This window comes from Onychostruthus taczanowskii, unplaced genomic scaffold (genome assembly GCF_017590055.1).
Source record: "Onychostruthus taczanowskii isolate IOZ18803 unplaced genomic scaffold, ASM1759005v1 scaffold42, whole genome shotgun sequence".
Taxonomy (NCBI): domain Eukaryota; kingdom Metazoa; phylum Chordata; class Aves; order Passeriformes; family Passeridae; genus Onychostruthus; species Onychostruthus taczanowskii.
In genome coordinates this window covers 468,016-483,904 of record NW_024501682.1, presented here as the reverse complement: position 1 = coordinate 483,904, position 15,889 = coordinate 468,016, and the positions used below count along the sequence as shown (strand labels likewise).

Sequence of the window (15,889 nt, the reverse complement as noted above, 5' to 3'; positions counted from 1 at the left end):
TGCATAAACAAGTGAGCTTTTAGAAGTGATTTAATAGGTTTATTTCTGTAGATGCTAGGTCCTTCAAAATACAGAGACACAGTTTTTATTTTATTAATTTCATCCCAAGTAAAATTGTCTGGGAGAGTATGGGTGGGAAAGTGGGCTTTTTTAAAAAGGTTCTGATTTAGTGTAATTGTGTAAAACTTTTGAAAAGTGTACCATATGTTCCATTACAAATTCTATGCTTGAAATATGACATACATACAAGATTGAAGTTTTGTTAAGCAGCAAAATTTTGGTTCCCTGTCTATGTAAAAGTAACAAATAGTGAGTGCTGAGCTTAGGTCTTGAATTATATATGGGAAACAAACTTGTGCATTTCAGCATAGTTGGATTCTTTAGGAAAGCAGTTCTTGTTTTGAGAAGAATAATGAAGCTGTATCGCCACCCTCTTGAGAGACATGGGCTTGGTCCCACGGTAAAGTTAGGAAGGACAGGGTTTGGTAATACATATTTGTTCATTTTCCCTTAAGAGTAGGAAGCAGGATCAAAATAAACCAAATACATCAAAATGATGTAAATTGAGTTTAAAAATAGCCAAGAGATTTTGCCAAATGGGAGAGGATTGAAGTGCAGGTTCCCTCATTACTGAACACTTCATATTTAGAGTTCTTGGTAGAAAGAGTGTAACTGTTCAAGTATGCTTGAAATTGATGAAAAAAATTATCTCAACCTTTTATTTATGAGGCTAAACGTCTACTTCACTTAAATTTAGCGAAGAGATCCCAGAATGTTTGCTATTTGTCTGCTCAGGATGATCTGTTCTTGTTCAGGTTGTTCACTGAATGCAGCACTACTAGGATTTCACCTGTGTTCCCTGTCCGACTTAATCATAGTTCTTGCTACTGCAACATAAAGTGTCTCCTTATTGATCTGAGAAGACTTTGAAAAGTAAGAAACACTTGTTTAGCCAATTTGTGAACTATGTATTCATCCAAGGAGTTAATCCAGTGCTTTTAACTTCCACACAGATTTACACAGGAATTCAAAGGAAGAGTTGGGTTTTCCTTGTGTTTTGGAAAGTTAGATTGGCTGTTTCCTCTGGCACACATTTCATATTAAGTTACTCCTCTATGCATCTCCTTCACATTTAAAAGCTAAGGGCTAAATTAATTACAAAATAAGTTTCTGTACTTCTGTTAAATTGTGTTCAATTGCTACCCTTAGTTTCAATAAAGGATATTTTTATATTTCACTTAGACTGATTTTCACACAACAATATTAGTGCTTTCTTCAGTTTCTGGAAAATGAGCAAACTTGATTTGTGTGACTTGCATGTTCTTGTGTGGTATCAAACTGGAGCAACTTCATAATCTTACTCAAAATTAATTTTATACTTAGATATGGTGAGGAAATTATAGGGAAATTAATAGATTTTTAATCTGTTAGTAGTATGGAACACAGATTAACTTAAGGCATGCTTCATAATTACCACTCATTCTTACAAACTACCATAATGTCAGTCAGACAGGAGTTTTGAAGCTGACCTAAAGTAAAGGGAACTTAACTTGTAAATACAGTTGCTGTCCCTTCAGACTTATAAGGCACAAATCAATTTGTTTCATTCAGGGAAAGTGTTTGTGAATTGAAAGTGTTATTAATGCAGTCCTAGATAATGGGTATTAAGCTGAAATTTTTACTGAGCCTATGTGGCACACAACTTTGTCACCTGCTTCTCAGCTGTCTGTGTGCCCTGGTAAAATTTGTGCAAAGCACTACAGCTGTTGGGGGGGCACAATAGGGAGCAGAGCTGCTCAGATTATTCTTTTTAATTCTTAGCAGGGTAGATGTGACACCCTCACACCCTCATCCTTGTCACACCCTCAAGGGCTTTATTGCATATTCAAAATTACATGTGAAAATCCAGTATTTTGCTGAACCATTACACTTTGATAAATAGTGTTTCTGTAATGGCAAGTGCTTCTATTTGTGGAAAAGTGTAAATAAGGTCATAATTTGGGAACATGGAGCATCATACCAGTTGTCCTTTCTGATCTTTTTGATTTGACACTCTCAGAAGCTTGGTCTGTAGTGTCCTTCCATTTCTGTAGTCCTTTGGGTTTTGTTGGTGGCTAATTTTCGTGGCACAAGAGTGAATTACCTGGAGTAACAAGTTGCTTGTGCAGCATCTCTGGATACTTTCACCTTGTGGCTCGTTCAGTGTAACCTGACTTAGATTTTAAAGAAATTACCTGTTTACATAGACAGGGCTTTACCTTGGTATTTATTTGCCCTCTTGTTAGGAGGACTTGAAAGCATCTCTATTTTACTATAACAAAATCCTTTGTTGCATTTCAATATTTAAAAAGCTGTTTAGGATCTGTCTTTTCTGTTTGGGGAAGCAGTTTCAATTCTTGGGCCTGTGTATCAATTTCTGTAATTTTAAGTTAAAGGTGCCATCTATCCCATATGAACATCTTCTGAGAAACAATTTCCCATTCAAAAAATTAATTACTCTCTCTTCCTGGCTGAATGACCTGGCTATGTGTATGGATTCCACAGTAGAATATATCACCCTTAAATTTAGAAGTCTCTTCCTTAAAGAGGCATTTTTTAGAGGCTCTGGGTATATTCAAAAAAGGCTTACCCTGCCATATGATCAGTCACTAAAACTGCTTTATGGGTTTTAAATGTTGACAGCAAGTACAAGAGCAGTGGGGGGTTAATTGTTTTTTGAAAATATAACAGTTCACCTGTGTAAGAAGTGAAACTTCTTTGCCTTTTCTAATAAATAGTTTTGCTGTGAACAAAACTTCATGTGGTTAGCCATGTGCAAATTCCTCAACAGCTCAGTACTTTCAGAAGCAACACTGATTCAACTGTGTCAGTCCACTGGACAATTTTTTCCCCTGCTTTTCCTTGTTGTTGTTCCATGGAACTTAATTTTAGCTAGATTCTGAACTGCTGGCATGTTCTTGAGGTAACCTTTCTATTGTTAAACTTGTACATTTTGTTAAGGGTGACTTTAGGGTGTTTTTTGTTCCTGTTCCAGTGATTGGTATGCTTGGTGAGTTTTTATTCGTTTAAAGAATCAACGGGCCTTTAATTTTTCTTTTTTTAGAAAGTGTGGTAGAAATAAGGTGAATTGTGGCAGGCCCAGTTACTAGACTCTAAGGACCAAGAGGATAATGTGTATTACTTGTTGCATCTTAACAGCTTGTTGTCTTCTGTAATTAAACAGTAAGAAATAGGGCTATTAATACAAAAGCATTTCAGTGACATGTTTTAGTACTTTCTTATTCTCTGAAGTCTCTTGGTTGTCTCAAATCTTAATTAAAATCAAGGGATTTAACATGGTAGTAGCTTGAGACTCTTAACTATATGAGGTTATAAGAAAGCCTGGAAGATGGAAGGTAGAAACAATGTAGATAAGACACTTGCAGTTCATTATCATTGCAAGAAGCCGTGTCACAGAATTTGTGACAGATGTTGTTAGATCAGTGTGGGCTTTTCAGATTTTCTGGACTGATTTGTTGAGGTCAACTGCTGGCCACGTGGAGCAGCAGATGCGACTCTAAACAAACAATATCTTACTGGGTGGGAGACAGCTTTCCAGGAGTACTTTTGACTAAATGACTTAAAAATTATCTGTAGCCTACTCTTGTAACTAACTCTCTAAATCACAGCGCTGTAGGTGAATAAAAGGAATTGTTGATTGTTATTCTTGTCTAGCTTTACTTCTAATATGTGATTGTCTTTTTTTTTTTTTTTCCTTCCCTGGCATGTATCACAGAATTAATTTTAAATTCAGACTATTCCAATGAGCAAAATTTCTGTTTTTCTTACTATTTCAAAAGAGACTGGAGATTTATCTTGTGAAGGGTGCCACTGTGTGCACATCTTGCCTGATGACCATCTGCAGAGTAGTTTACTTAAAAGTGGAAGCACAGGAGAAGCTCAGCTTGTTATCTTGATTGCCCCTTTGCACTCCTGATTTCTGAAATGAAGAGGTTAAATGTTAGTGTGAGCACCTGGATCCTAGACAGGATTGACCAACTTTGTAATTCTGTGCCAAGTCCGTTTTGGTTTGGTTTTTGTTTATCTCCTATACGTAATATAAATTTCCTTTCAATTATTATTGAAAATGCATTTTTATTTCATTGTCTTACAAATCTCCTTCTCTAGTGAGCAAACTTACTATTGAATAAGGAGCTGCTTAACTTTTAGGATACATAATGTTGTTCTGACTCCCTTATCTGTCCTGGAAAGTCAGAATTCTGTTTACTGACAACATGGAGAAAAATTCACTCAGCCCCTTCTGGAGTTCTAGCAACAGCTGTAGATTTTGGGGTAACAGGTAATTTGAAAATACATTATTTGTAATCTTGATTGGAGGGGGCAGAGGGGAAACCTACAGCCCTGGTCTACTAAAAAATAGTGCTTGCTCTTTAGGGTGACAAATATTTTTTTAATGTGGAAAACCTGCAAATACTGATGAAAAGTTCCTTGGATGCCTGTGGTGCTGCACAGAGCTCGTCTGAGTAGCCCCACCAGTTTCAATGGGGCTGTTGAGCTGCCAAAAGCTGGAATTGTGGGAGCTTCTCTTATGGGTGTATGGAGTTACTGGGGAATGTTATACACTACTAGCCAAGTATACTTGGCTTGGGCAACCAAGTATACAGGGGCTGCATTTTTTCTTTAAGAAGGAGCTTAAAGTGATTTAAAACAAAACAAAATCCCCAAAATAACTAAATCTCACAACAAACACAAAATCCAAAATGTATTATTCTCAAAAGTCTCTAACTTAACTGAAAAATCTTACCTATACATTATCTCATGCCGCAATACTTGGGGTGGTATGGTTCCAGAGGAGATGGTAAGCTAACTTAGCAGCTCGCTGCAGAGAGCTGCTGCTCCTGTCTCTAATCCTGTGCCAGAGCTGATGCACATCAGGCCCCTCCAGAAGCCATTTAACCTCACTAATATGACCATGTTATTGAGTTAAAGCAGCTTAGGAAGAGCCTGACAAGTTCCAGAGCCAGTGCTGATGGATGGATGTGACTGGAACAGAGAAGGGGAAGGGAGGAGTAAATGGTAAAGGGGATAGTAGAGAGAGAGACCTCTCTCAATCTCTATCAGCCTGTCACGCTGCAGATGGAGGTTTCTGAGAACCTGGAAACACTCTGTGCCCTGTTGCACCAAAACTGCAGTTGATGCAAAACCAAATCTCCTGACGTTGTTTTGCCATGCCTGTAACATCAGCACTGACAGTCAGATGCTAGGAAAGATCACAACAATCATACACACAAGAGCTCTCTGGGACAAAACCAAATATTAAATTATGTCAAATGGAACTCCCCGTGCTTGGTTTGTGTAAGTGAGGCAGAGTTTATCGCTCTACCTCCTTTTCAGACTAATGGTGTCTTTGAAAGGAGCAGGCTGTACAAAAACATTAATTCCTTTAAATTAAAAGCCCCAAAACCAAACCCAGAGATTTGATGTCTCATAGTCCACATGCTCCTCTCTCCATGTCGGTGTTAAGGCTTCATCCTGCTCCAGCAGATCCCTCCACCACTGAGCTGAATACAGTGCAGTAAGTGTAACCAGGCAGCAGAGACTAAATCCTAAACTTTGCACTGTGGAATGCAGCATAATTGTGACATGATCCTCTTCATGCATTCAGTTAGTCAAGGAATTATGTAGAATTGTCACCAAGTTCTAAGGAGATAGGTGTTACTTTATTCTGTAATATTGTTATCCTCTAAGTGCCTGAAAGGGCTATGTAGTGGACTGCTTTAAGAGGCTGTCAGACAGAAGCTTCTTGGTTGTTTCTCTGGCTTTTGCATCTTCCTGGAGTAGCTGCTTCAGGAAAAAGTGGAAATATTTAGTTAGTGAGACTTTAAAATAAATGGAAAAAGTTTGCAAATGTTTGAGGGGGTTTATTTTGTATTGGCAGGAAAACTATGAATTTGGAACTTGCCATTTGTGTTGTTGAGAGAGTTGTTGTGGATTTGGAGTCTGGTTTCTGCTGATGAATCAAGGCTTATGTCAGGTTCTCTGGCTTTGTACTCAAGGTCTTGGATAAACAATTGTGTTGAGAAAGGAAAATTATCTTTCTTTTTCTTCCAGGAGGAATGCTTGTAAACGTAAGAGATAAATACATTGTAGGAAAACATCATTGTAGTGTGTTTTTGTCTCCATTTATGTACCATTGAGGTAGCTCTTGGGAATTCTTTTTCTTTCCATATTTTGCTTGGGCCTGTCCTAGAAAGATTAGTCTCTTAACTCAATATTCCATGCTTAGATTTGCATTGATGGCCTTATGAGTCTGAAAGCATTCGATTTAGAGACAAATCTGTACAGTCACGCAATTTCAATGTTTTAAAACTTCTGCTTAGGAAGAATTTCCAAGTCAAATTGCTTGTTACTTTTTGTCCTTTATTATCATGCCTACTGTCTGTAATGAGTGGGGGTTTGTAAACAGTACAAGTAGTCTGAGGAGAATTTAAGTATTATGAAGTGCAACAATCAAATTAAGTATTTTAATCAGGTACAAGCTGTCTACTATCTATGATGGAAATGACCAGAGGCAAGTCATGATTAAAGCGGATCATAAGTTGCAATAATTCTTTTGGTGCTGGATGTTAAATTTTTGTCTTCAGGATTTCCCATCATTATGCTTGATTCAGGGTTGTTTCATTGAGACATCCACTGTCTATTTGGAACCTAACTGATCTTCTGTGGTCTTTATGGTATTTAGGGTATTTGAAGAATAACACTTCACATGTACGATGTAAATCTTCATAGAACATTAGATTGAAGCTTGTTTAAAAATCATGCTGTGGGTTGTTCAACTACTAAAGCGAAAATCTCCAGTATTTTTGCAGTTATGGTGGCACAGTTTGTTTTATTCCTAGAACTAGAATAAACTATTGTGATATGATTTTGTTGTGGTATAAAGTTGTCTAGCTTTCACTGTGCTGGCATAAAGGCAAGGCTTTGAAAAGTTAAGAGCCCTATATGACAAACAAATTTTACTCAATCACTTGGTGGTTCCCATGGTACCTTTCATAACATTCCTGAGACAAATGTGCCATGTGTCAAGCAGGGATTGAGCATGTGAAGACCGATTGTGCTGATAGAATAGAACTGGCTTTCTTGTTGCTTTATTTTTGCCATGGTTGCACATAATTTTCCTCTCTTGCAGACGACTAGAGATAAGTTGATAAAATAATTGTGTTTGCCCTTGCAAGTCCAAAAAAAGGATGTGTGCTTAGAGGAAGATACTTCCTTTGGTTTTACTTCAGATGTTTTAATAGTAACAAAATAGGTTAATGGACGGGTTTTTCATTTGAGGAAACATGTGCAGTTGCGAGAGATCAGGTTGCTAATGAAATGGACTGCTGATGCATGGCAGGGGAAAGATTCCCTTTTACTCTGATGTCTAACCATAAGTGGCTAATGCAGGAATTTATTTGGTATCCTAGGAAGGTAATAAGTGATTTAATTATTTTGTATGAATTCCAGTTACTGACTTTTAACCTGAGATCTTTAGTCTGTTTGAGCCATGGTTAGAAGTATTCACGTGCTGGTTTTTGAAACTTCTAAGTAAATTTTGCTTAGTGATACTACATTTTTAATTTTTTAAAAAAAATTTTATCATCAGCTAACTGTATTATATTATCTGGGCCTCACTTGTGGACCTTTGTAACTCGAACTATAGTTGAGTTTGTAGTGAGGGAAAATAAGAGTAGGCTTGGTTCCTGTGTTAGTCTGGCTGTCAGCTTGGGGCTAGCAACAAAAAAAGCTGCCCTCCCTGTGTCGGTTCCTTAAATTCGGCTTTTTTGGATTTTATCCTCAGCATGTCACTGTTATTGCTTTGTTGCTATGATACAATACTTACTCATGCCATCCACTGTAGAATATTAGAAGATCTGAGCTGAAATGTTACGTAACTTACAAATGTTTTTACAGCTGATGTTCGTTATTTTGCAGAGTGTAACAATTGGTGTCTTTGTAGTTATCTGAGTGAAATAAGCATCTTGCAAGGTTTTTTCTTCATAAGAAAAACGGTTCAAATGGCAGAACTGACATGCAGAAGTGTGAATCGTTCTTCATGAGGGAGTAGCAATTGCTGGCTCGTTCAAAAGCTCCCTGAAGCTGTTCTGCTCAGCTAATAGGATGGTACCTGTCAGGTGGGGAAAGGGAACACAGTGCAGTGTTCTGGTGCCTGAGTTTCCAGGGCGCTGCGAGCAGCATGGGTTACAGTGGAGGCGTGCCGGTCCATTTCAGCAATTACTTTTTGCTCATGGAAATGAAGCAATTCTAGCAGATATTAATATCTTATATTAAATATAATATTAAACTGAATATTAAACCTGCTGTTGACTGTTGTTGTTCCAGCCACTAAATGAAAGGTGCTTTGGTAGGAAACCTGAGAAACAGGCATTATCAGAGTGAACTGATAATTATATTTATACTTTATTTATACCATTAAAGGTATAAACTTAATGAAGTTTGTTGAATTAGAATAATTCTAAATCATTAAAGAGAAGCATGAGATTTTCCATGATTTTTTCAGATTTTGAAGTGTGATTTAAGATTTTCAGTACTCAGTTGCATTTTCTTGTCTTGATAATCTTCTTGGTGATGAAACAGCAGTGTTCATAGCAATACTGCAGTGAATGAATGGTGCTAAGGGATGTAGTCAGGCTGTAACCAGTCTTGAAAATTCTTCAGGGGAGAGCATTCTTTATTTGGAGATAAAATTGGGAGTGCTATTTTTTTACCAAAGTGAGTGAAATACCAACTGGCTGATAGAGGAGGTGATGCTGTATTGGTCCAGTGGCTTTGAACTCCTATAAACAATTGAAAACAAGAACAAAAGACATATTAAACCAAATTTTCAGTTAAAACCATGACTTTTTTTTATGATTGTTAAGATCATGCAGCTTTGGAACAGTTACAACATCTTAAGGTTGTGTTAAATTTTTGAAGAGTGTAGTTAGTGCTTGATAATCCATCTCTTTTAGAGTAAATGTGAAATGCTAATGGAGGAATTCTGCTTATCAGATTACAGAGGTACTGAATGCTAAAATGAAAATGCTAAGTCACAGCCAAACACATTGTCTTAATAGCCCAAAAAATCTGGAAAACCCTTACATGACGAAGATTGTCATAAATTATTTAGACCAAGGCATTAAAATTCAGGATTAATCCTTTTGAAATATTGGAATTCTTTCTTCAGGGAAACGTTGATCACATGATGTCAAAAGTATGTGAAGCATTTTGCATTGGGGTAAAAAGACAAGGTTCCTTCAAAGCAGATTTTACAGCTTTTAAGCAGGTTACATAATAAAGGATTAGGGAACAGAATGAGACAAATCGGATGAATGAAAGGTTAGTTTGATGCACTGCTTCTGGATATGACTTTTGGTGATGGAGAGCTGAGACTTGTTAATATTTATGTATTTAAAATAAAGTTAATGCAGTAACCCATTGCTGGTAAATAAATTTACTGCCATGTCTTTGTCCGTTATTTCTTTCATGTACCAAAAGTTTGGGATGGTGGATGTTTCATTCTGACATACAGATATTTTCATTTTGGCAAAATTGCTTAATAATTTGCTGTTAGCTTGCTGGCTATGAAGCACAACTCTTCCCCATTTAAAAAAAAACAAACCCAAGTCATAGCTATGCAAATACTTGTCAACAAAATATTTAGAAATCCTGTATTTGCTTCTACAGACTTAGGTGTTTGATTTTTTTTGTTTTCTTTTACAGATGCCACCTTCAATGAACAGCAGGATCTTTTTTGTCAGAAGTTGCAACAGTGTTGTGTGCTCTTTGACTTCATGGACTCTGTTTCAGACCTGAAAAGTAAAGAAATCAAGAGAGCAACACTGAATGAACTGGTTGAATATGTTTCAACAAATCGTGGAGTGATTGTTGAATCAGCTTATGCTGACATAGTGAAAATGGTAAGTAGAATGCTCTTCTTGTAGTTTGTATTTTAATAAAATATCTTAATCAGTTTATGACTCTGATGCCATTTAACTCAGAATTGTGGTTGGTTATTCTGCTTATACAATGTAATATAATTTGTTAATGATAACTTGGCTCAGACAGGCTTGTAAAAACAAACAACTTGCAAGTTTTAATTATTGGCTGAAGCATGATGCATTCAGATTAATTAAAGTTAAAGAACTAGTACACTGCAGCTACTTGCAGTCTGGGTAAGCTTTAAAGTTGTTCTCTTTCAGAAAATGGCAATATTTCAGTAATGCCTGTCTTTATTTACCAGTGGCAATGGAGAGTTAGGCTAAAGTTTTCTGGTAGTTACTGCTGCAGGTGCTGGTGATAGCAGAAAGGTTTATCAGTATATGAAAGCAACTCTACTTTGTAAATACTTTTTATGGCTGTTTGTTATTATTTTTGCCTTGAAGAGCTGTACTAGAGCAGCCTAAGTGGTTTGCTGGAGTTATAAACCATAGGATGACTTGTCCCATGCAATTGCTGCTAATGGCTTGTTGAATAATGAACAAAATATTTGTGGTTACCTGCAGACTTTCCCAGGTGTTTATGTGCCTTTTCAAATGCTACTTAAGTAATCTGTTTGATCTGCCTATACTACATGTATAGGGAATGCAGCTGAAAGACACTTGAGAATAATCTAATTTTTTTTTTCCCCTAGAAATGTGAAATGTAAAAACAATGGCTTTAGTGCCCATGTATTTACATTAGTGGTTCTCTAAACTTTGGTGAAGTTTACATAGATAAAATGCTGACTTTAAAAGAGCTCTCAGGAGCATAAGCAGAGCAGTTCAAATACACAGCCTGCAACTTGTGTAGTTCTCTACAGTGCAAGCTAGTTTTTTCTTACAGTTCATTTTGTTGTTGGGCTGGGGTTTTTTTCCTGGGCAGTTGATAGGGAAGATTAGATCTTTAATATAAATCATTGTGGAAGTTTTACCATTATACTGAAGGGCTAGGATTATTGGAACCCTTTTAATCATTTCAGCTGTTTCAGCAGATGCTTACTAAGTTTTACAAAAAAATCTATGACACTTGGGGGTTTTGTATAGTCTCATTTTTTAAAGGACCTGGTTTTCTGTCCTAAATGTTTTCTATATAAGAAAATAAAAGATAAAGTATGTTCACATCTTCTTAGGCTTCTTTTTTTTTTTCTTGCTGCTGGTGGCAGCAAGCCTGAATCCTTGCAGTATTTTCGCATTCTGTGTGCCCTCTGTAGCCTCTTGGTAGAAGAAAGAATATACTAACTAGCCCATAGTACTTGTTGAAGGGAGGTTTTCTTTTATATTTGGGTTGTTTTCTTTTCTTGGAGATAAGGTGGTATTGAGCTGTTCTTTTGAGGTTGTTTTGTTGTGCAAATGATTGGATTCTGTGGATGCTTGTTTTTCCTTCCATAACAAATTTCCATCTCCTTTTTCCCCTAAAATGACAGAAAGAGAAGAAGCTCAGTGAGAGCTTTAAATGCTCAGTGAGAGCTTTTTGAGAGCTTGAGACAAAAGATCCCTCCAAGCTTGAATAGTATTTCTAATCTCCCTGGCAACTGGCAGCAGAAAGGGCCTTTGCTGTGAATTAGGACGAAGTACCAGCTTTCAGAAAAAAAATCTGCATGGGTCTGTCTCTCCCTCCACATAACACCTGTGTCAGGCTCGAGGCCTTTCTTGGTAGCAAAACTTGTATGAGATTGAAGAGTTATTGTTTCATTTCTGTTTTGTTTGGGTTTTAAGTTTTTAGGCTGTTCAGTGTTCCTATGTTAAAAGAAAAAAAAAAGAGTTTTACTGCAGAGTTTGAAGTGTGTTTTGGGGATGAAAAAGTAGAAATGGCCTTAATGAAATCCAGCTATAATCTGGCTGGTAGTAAAGGACAGACTAAAAAATTCCCTGAAAAAAGCCAGAGTGGCAGCAGTGGCAGACCAGAAACACTTTCTTTCCAAAGCCCCTTGTCTTTCCCTAGGCCTGGGACAATTTCTCTGCAGCTCACAGGGGAAACAACCTCAGGTTTCAAACAGGTTTCCTTGGAGTCGCCTGAGCTGTGGGGAGGCAAAGTCAACAATGCCTTAAAGATAGCAGGAAGGGAAATAAAATGTTCTTTCTGACCAGTGCATGGGCAAGTTCCGTGCAGGTGAGGAGGTGTCTGGCATTTTTTCCTTCACTGGTCTCTGTTGCCAGGATATCTCCTGAGCCAAGTATCACACAGGCTCCTGTGGTTGTCTCTGCTCTGCTTGGATCCTGAAATGACCAGTGTCATTTCAAGCCACTGAGGATAAAACAACATAATTTAAAAAAGTCTTTGTTTAAATTGTTGTTGGCAGGACACACTGTAGGTTATCTTTTTTGGGCAACCTGATTTTCCTTCAGCTGAGGAGGAGTTTTGCTTACAAATAGCTTTGAAGTTGTAGCACAGCTCTGGGTCACCCAAAACTAGTGTCTTTTCTGTTTGGAAATTCTCAATTAAAAGCACTCTGAGGCTAAAAGGAAATTAGGGTTTGGCATTGTGACTGTTTTAATCCTGGGAAATTAGAAAGTTCTACCTTGTATCAGTTTTGGGAACATGACAGAAATGTCTCTTCAGTATACATAACTCTTCATCTCCTTGTGCCCATCAGCCTTACCTTGTTCCCCAGCAGCATATAAAATCTAATGTAATGAGATTGTCCTAACAGGCTGCTAGAGTTGTGAATTCAGAATTTAAAAGATATCAGCTATGCTCAATCTGCACTGAAAAAAAAACCACTCAGAAATTGGAATTGAACCTAGTATCTTTCAAATGTTTAGATCAAATGTACAGACAATAACTTTTTTTATTTTTTGTTTTCATAAAATATAATTGCTCTATCTCAGTACTAACCGGCACATTTTCTGGTGTAATTTTTGGAAAACTTTGAGATTTAATTTAGAAAGCTGATGCTGGATTTCTCTGGAAATCTATCCAGCTTTAAAAATCTTTTATGATTTGTGTTTCTGAAATCACAGTTTTGGGATAAGGCACCACTTAGGAAAGAAAAATAATGTTTTAAATAATATGAGAGGATGTAGAGAAGAATTTGCTAAAGTATTGCAAGCATAATAAAGTAAATTAACTGTTTTATGGGGGGGTAGACATTTATTTGAAGTTTTATGTATTCTTGAGATATGAATAATGCTAGTGGAAGTACTGAATATTCTGAAAATCATACAGTTGGTTTTCCAAAGGCCTGGCTGAGAGGCTTGCTAATGTTTCTGCTGCACAAGTGTATTTAGTAGCTGTGTTTTGGACATGAAACTTACTCACTACTCTGAGGTTCTGTGCTAAAGGCTGACTGGCTCAGTTCAGCAAGGTGCATCTAGAAAGAAAAAGAAGTGTTTTTAGGAGAAGTTGCCAGAACACTTGCAAGCAGTGATAGAACATTCTCTGTAGGAGACTGATTCGTGTTCTGGAGGGCTTTATTGAATACCTGGTAAGAATAAACAAAGCAAATAAGAGAACCAGGACTGTAATGCTGGTTTTTGAGCTTGATTAAAATTAATGTTCTCCTATTTCCCCTGTGTGACTCCTATTTCCCCTTCCTCTCCCCCACCAGTCTTTTGTTCCTGAGCTTTGGAATCCCAAGTCCCTTGTGTTTACAGCATTAAAGGACAACTGTTTTTTGTGGGAATGTTTGTTTGTTTGAGTGGTTTTTTTTTGTTTTTTTTTTTTTTTTTTGTTTTGTTTTGTTTTGTTTTTTTTTTTGTTTTTTTGTTTTTTTTGTTTTTTTTTGTTTGTTTTTTTTTTTTTTGTAGTTTTTCCTGTGCATTAAACTCAGAGATAGCTGAACCCATCCCCACAGAACTTAGTTGCCCTTCCAGTCCAGGACAACAGCGCTGTGTCCCAACAGGAGACAGTGACACGACACAGAGCAAAGGGCATAGGAGGAAATGGAAAGTCAGTTTATGCAATAGCTGTGTATCTTGTTTAATGAGGCAGCTGATCATTATGTGCACAGCCAGCTGGGTGACTTCTAAAGGAACTTTCTAAAGTCCTTTTGCTAGATTCTCCAAACACCTCGGAGACTCCTTGGAATATGTGCAGGAGGATTTTCTGCAAACTGACAGTTTCTTTTGTGCTTAGTAGGCTTGGGTGATAAGCAGCTACTTGAAACAGATTTGATCAAAAAGTCTAAAAGAGTTAAAAAGGTGATTGGAAAAGTCAGGTTAAACTTGTTCCTGAAAGAACGGTGGAAAATGCAGAAATGAACTGAACTGCATGTTCTCTTTTGTTTGTGTTAGAGATTTAAATCCAGTACGTGCTATCTGGTGCAAGAGATGACATTTTGCCTTTGACATCTGAGTGGTCTTCTATCCATACTTCAATATACTTCAAAAATCCTTGAAGAAACCTTATTAAACTTGTCCTTTTGAAATTGATTTGATGTGACTAAATGTAACCTAGAGTAACTTTAAGAAAAAATAGGTACTATGTGAAATGGAAACGCTAGAATGGTTATGTGTTTCTAACTTTCCAAACCCTTGAAACATATTCAAAGGTGAAAAATGTAAACAGAAATATCTTGAAATCAAGTAAAGAACTGTAGAAATAAGGTACATTTTTGGGATTGTCTGCCTTACATGACAGACATGCTCTCTTATGTGGAGAGAGCTCTGTTTAAATTGTAATTGATTAGTTTTGTTGTATTTGTGGTCTTACATAAAAACAGCTCTTGGTATCATGTAGTTAAAAAATTATTTTTGATAGGGAGGCTGATTTTTTTTAACTTCCATAGTTTTAGGGAGGATTCTGGAATAGGACCATGTCTTGCTCCAGGCTTGTAAAGCAGTTGAGACAAAAGTTACTTTCTTATTTTCACTGACATCTTACAGACTTCTGTCTGTTTGTATTTTGCAGTTTTGAAAAAATGAGGTAGTGGCTTCTTATGTTACGTTTTTTACATGGTTTTGTTTCATTTGATTTCAGGATAAATGCAGTACCTTAATGAGTGTGATCTGTGAAAGCATAGACAGTGATACAAGTTCTTTTTTTTTTTTTTGCTTGCAGATTAGTTCTAATATTTTCAGAACACTTCCACCTAGTGATAACCCAGATTTTGATCCAGAAGAAGATGAACCAACTCTTGAAGCCTCATGGCCCCACATACAGGTATGTGATTCCTTTACTTCTAAGCCTTCTTGTAAGGCAAGAAATGTAGGTACTTCAGTTATTTTGTGCCTTTGTTAAGAACAAGAAAATTGCTTTTATAATACAATTGAGTTTTTATACTTGAGAGGGAAGAAAAAGTGGTGCTTTTTTTAGTATGTATGAATATGGCTGAATGTAACTCTTCTAAGTGGCTTAAATACTATTTTTTAAACTGAGGGATTGGACTGTTAAATTGTGGTGTATGTATGTCTTAAAACTGTCGATATTTTAGGTAATTATGCTCTTCACCTAAGAGGTTTGTTTTCTGCAATTGAGCAACTTCTTAGTGTTGCTTCAATAAAATATAAGTTAATATTAACAGTTCTGTCTTCTCATGGCAATAACAAAAAATGGAGTAATAGCCTTTATTTGTCCTTTGAGCAAATAGAAATCCCCTCCTTCTTCCCCACCCTCTTGCCTCCCTTCATGCCAAAACTTGACAATATCAGCGTTGTTTGGTAACAGTTGCATGGTTATTCCATTGTTGCACTTCTGTGGCCATCTCGTGATTTTTATAGTGCTGCTGTATCCATCGCGTGATTGACTTGAAATGCTGCTGAATTTTATTTTATTTTCAGTTAACTCTTAGAAGCTGTAAATGTCCAAGCACATATCTCAGGTAGTTCATTGCTGAATTTATGTAAGTAGTATCTGTTGAACAAAGTGGAGTAGCAACTCCTAGCAGTGGGTAGATTAAGCTGCTGCACATCTGCATACCATTTGCTCT

The 15,889-nt window shown here is 36.8% G+C and overlaps 1 protein-coding gene across 1 annotated transcript in view; it reads left to right on the top strand.

The window, feature by feature from the left end:
- The window catches only part of PPP2R5A (protein phosphatase 2 regulatory subunit B'alpha), a 42,093-nt gene that overhangs the window by 8,006 nt on the left and 18,198 nt on the right, over positions 1–15,889 (top strand). Inside the window, exons 3-4 of the mRNA XM_041413514.1 lie at positions 9,766–9,962; positions 15,022–15,123. Of these exons, the coding sequence (XP_041269448.1) occupies positions 9,766–9,962; positions 15,022–15,123 (299 nt within the window). The remainder of the gene's footprint in view (positions 1–9,765; positions 9,963–15,021; positions 15,124–15,889) is intronic.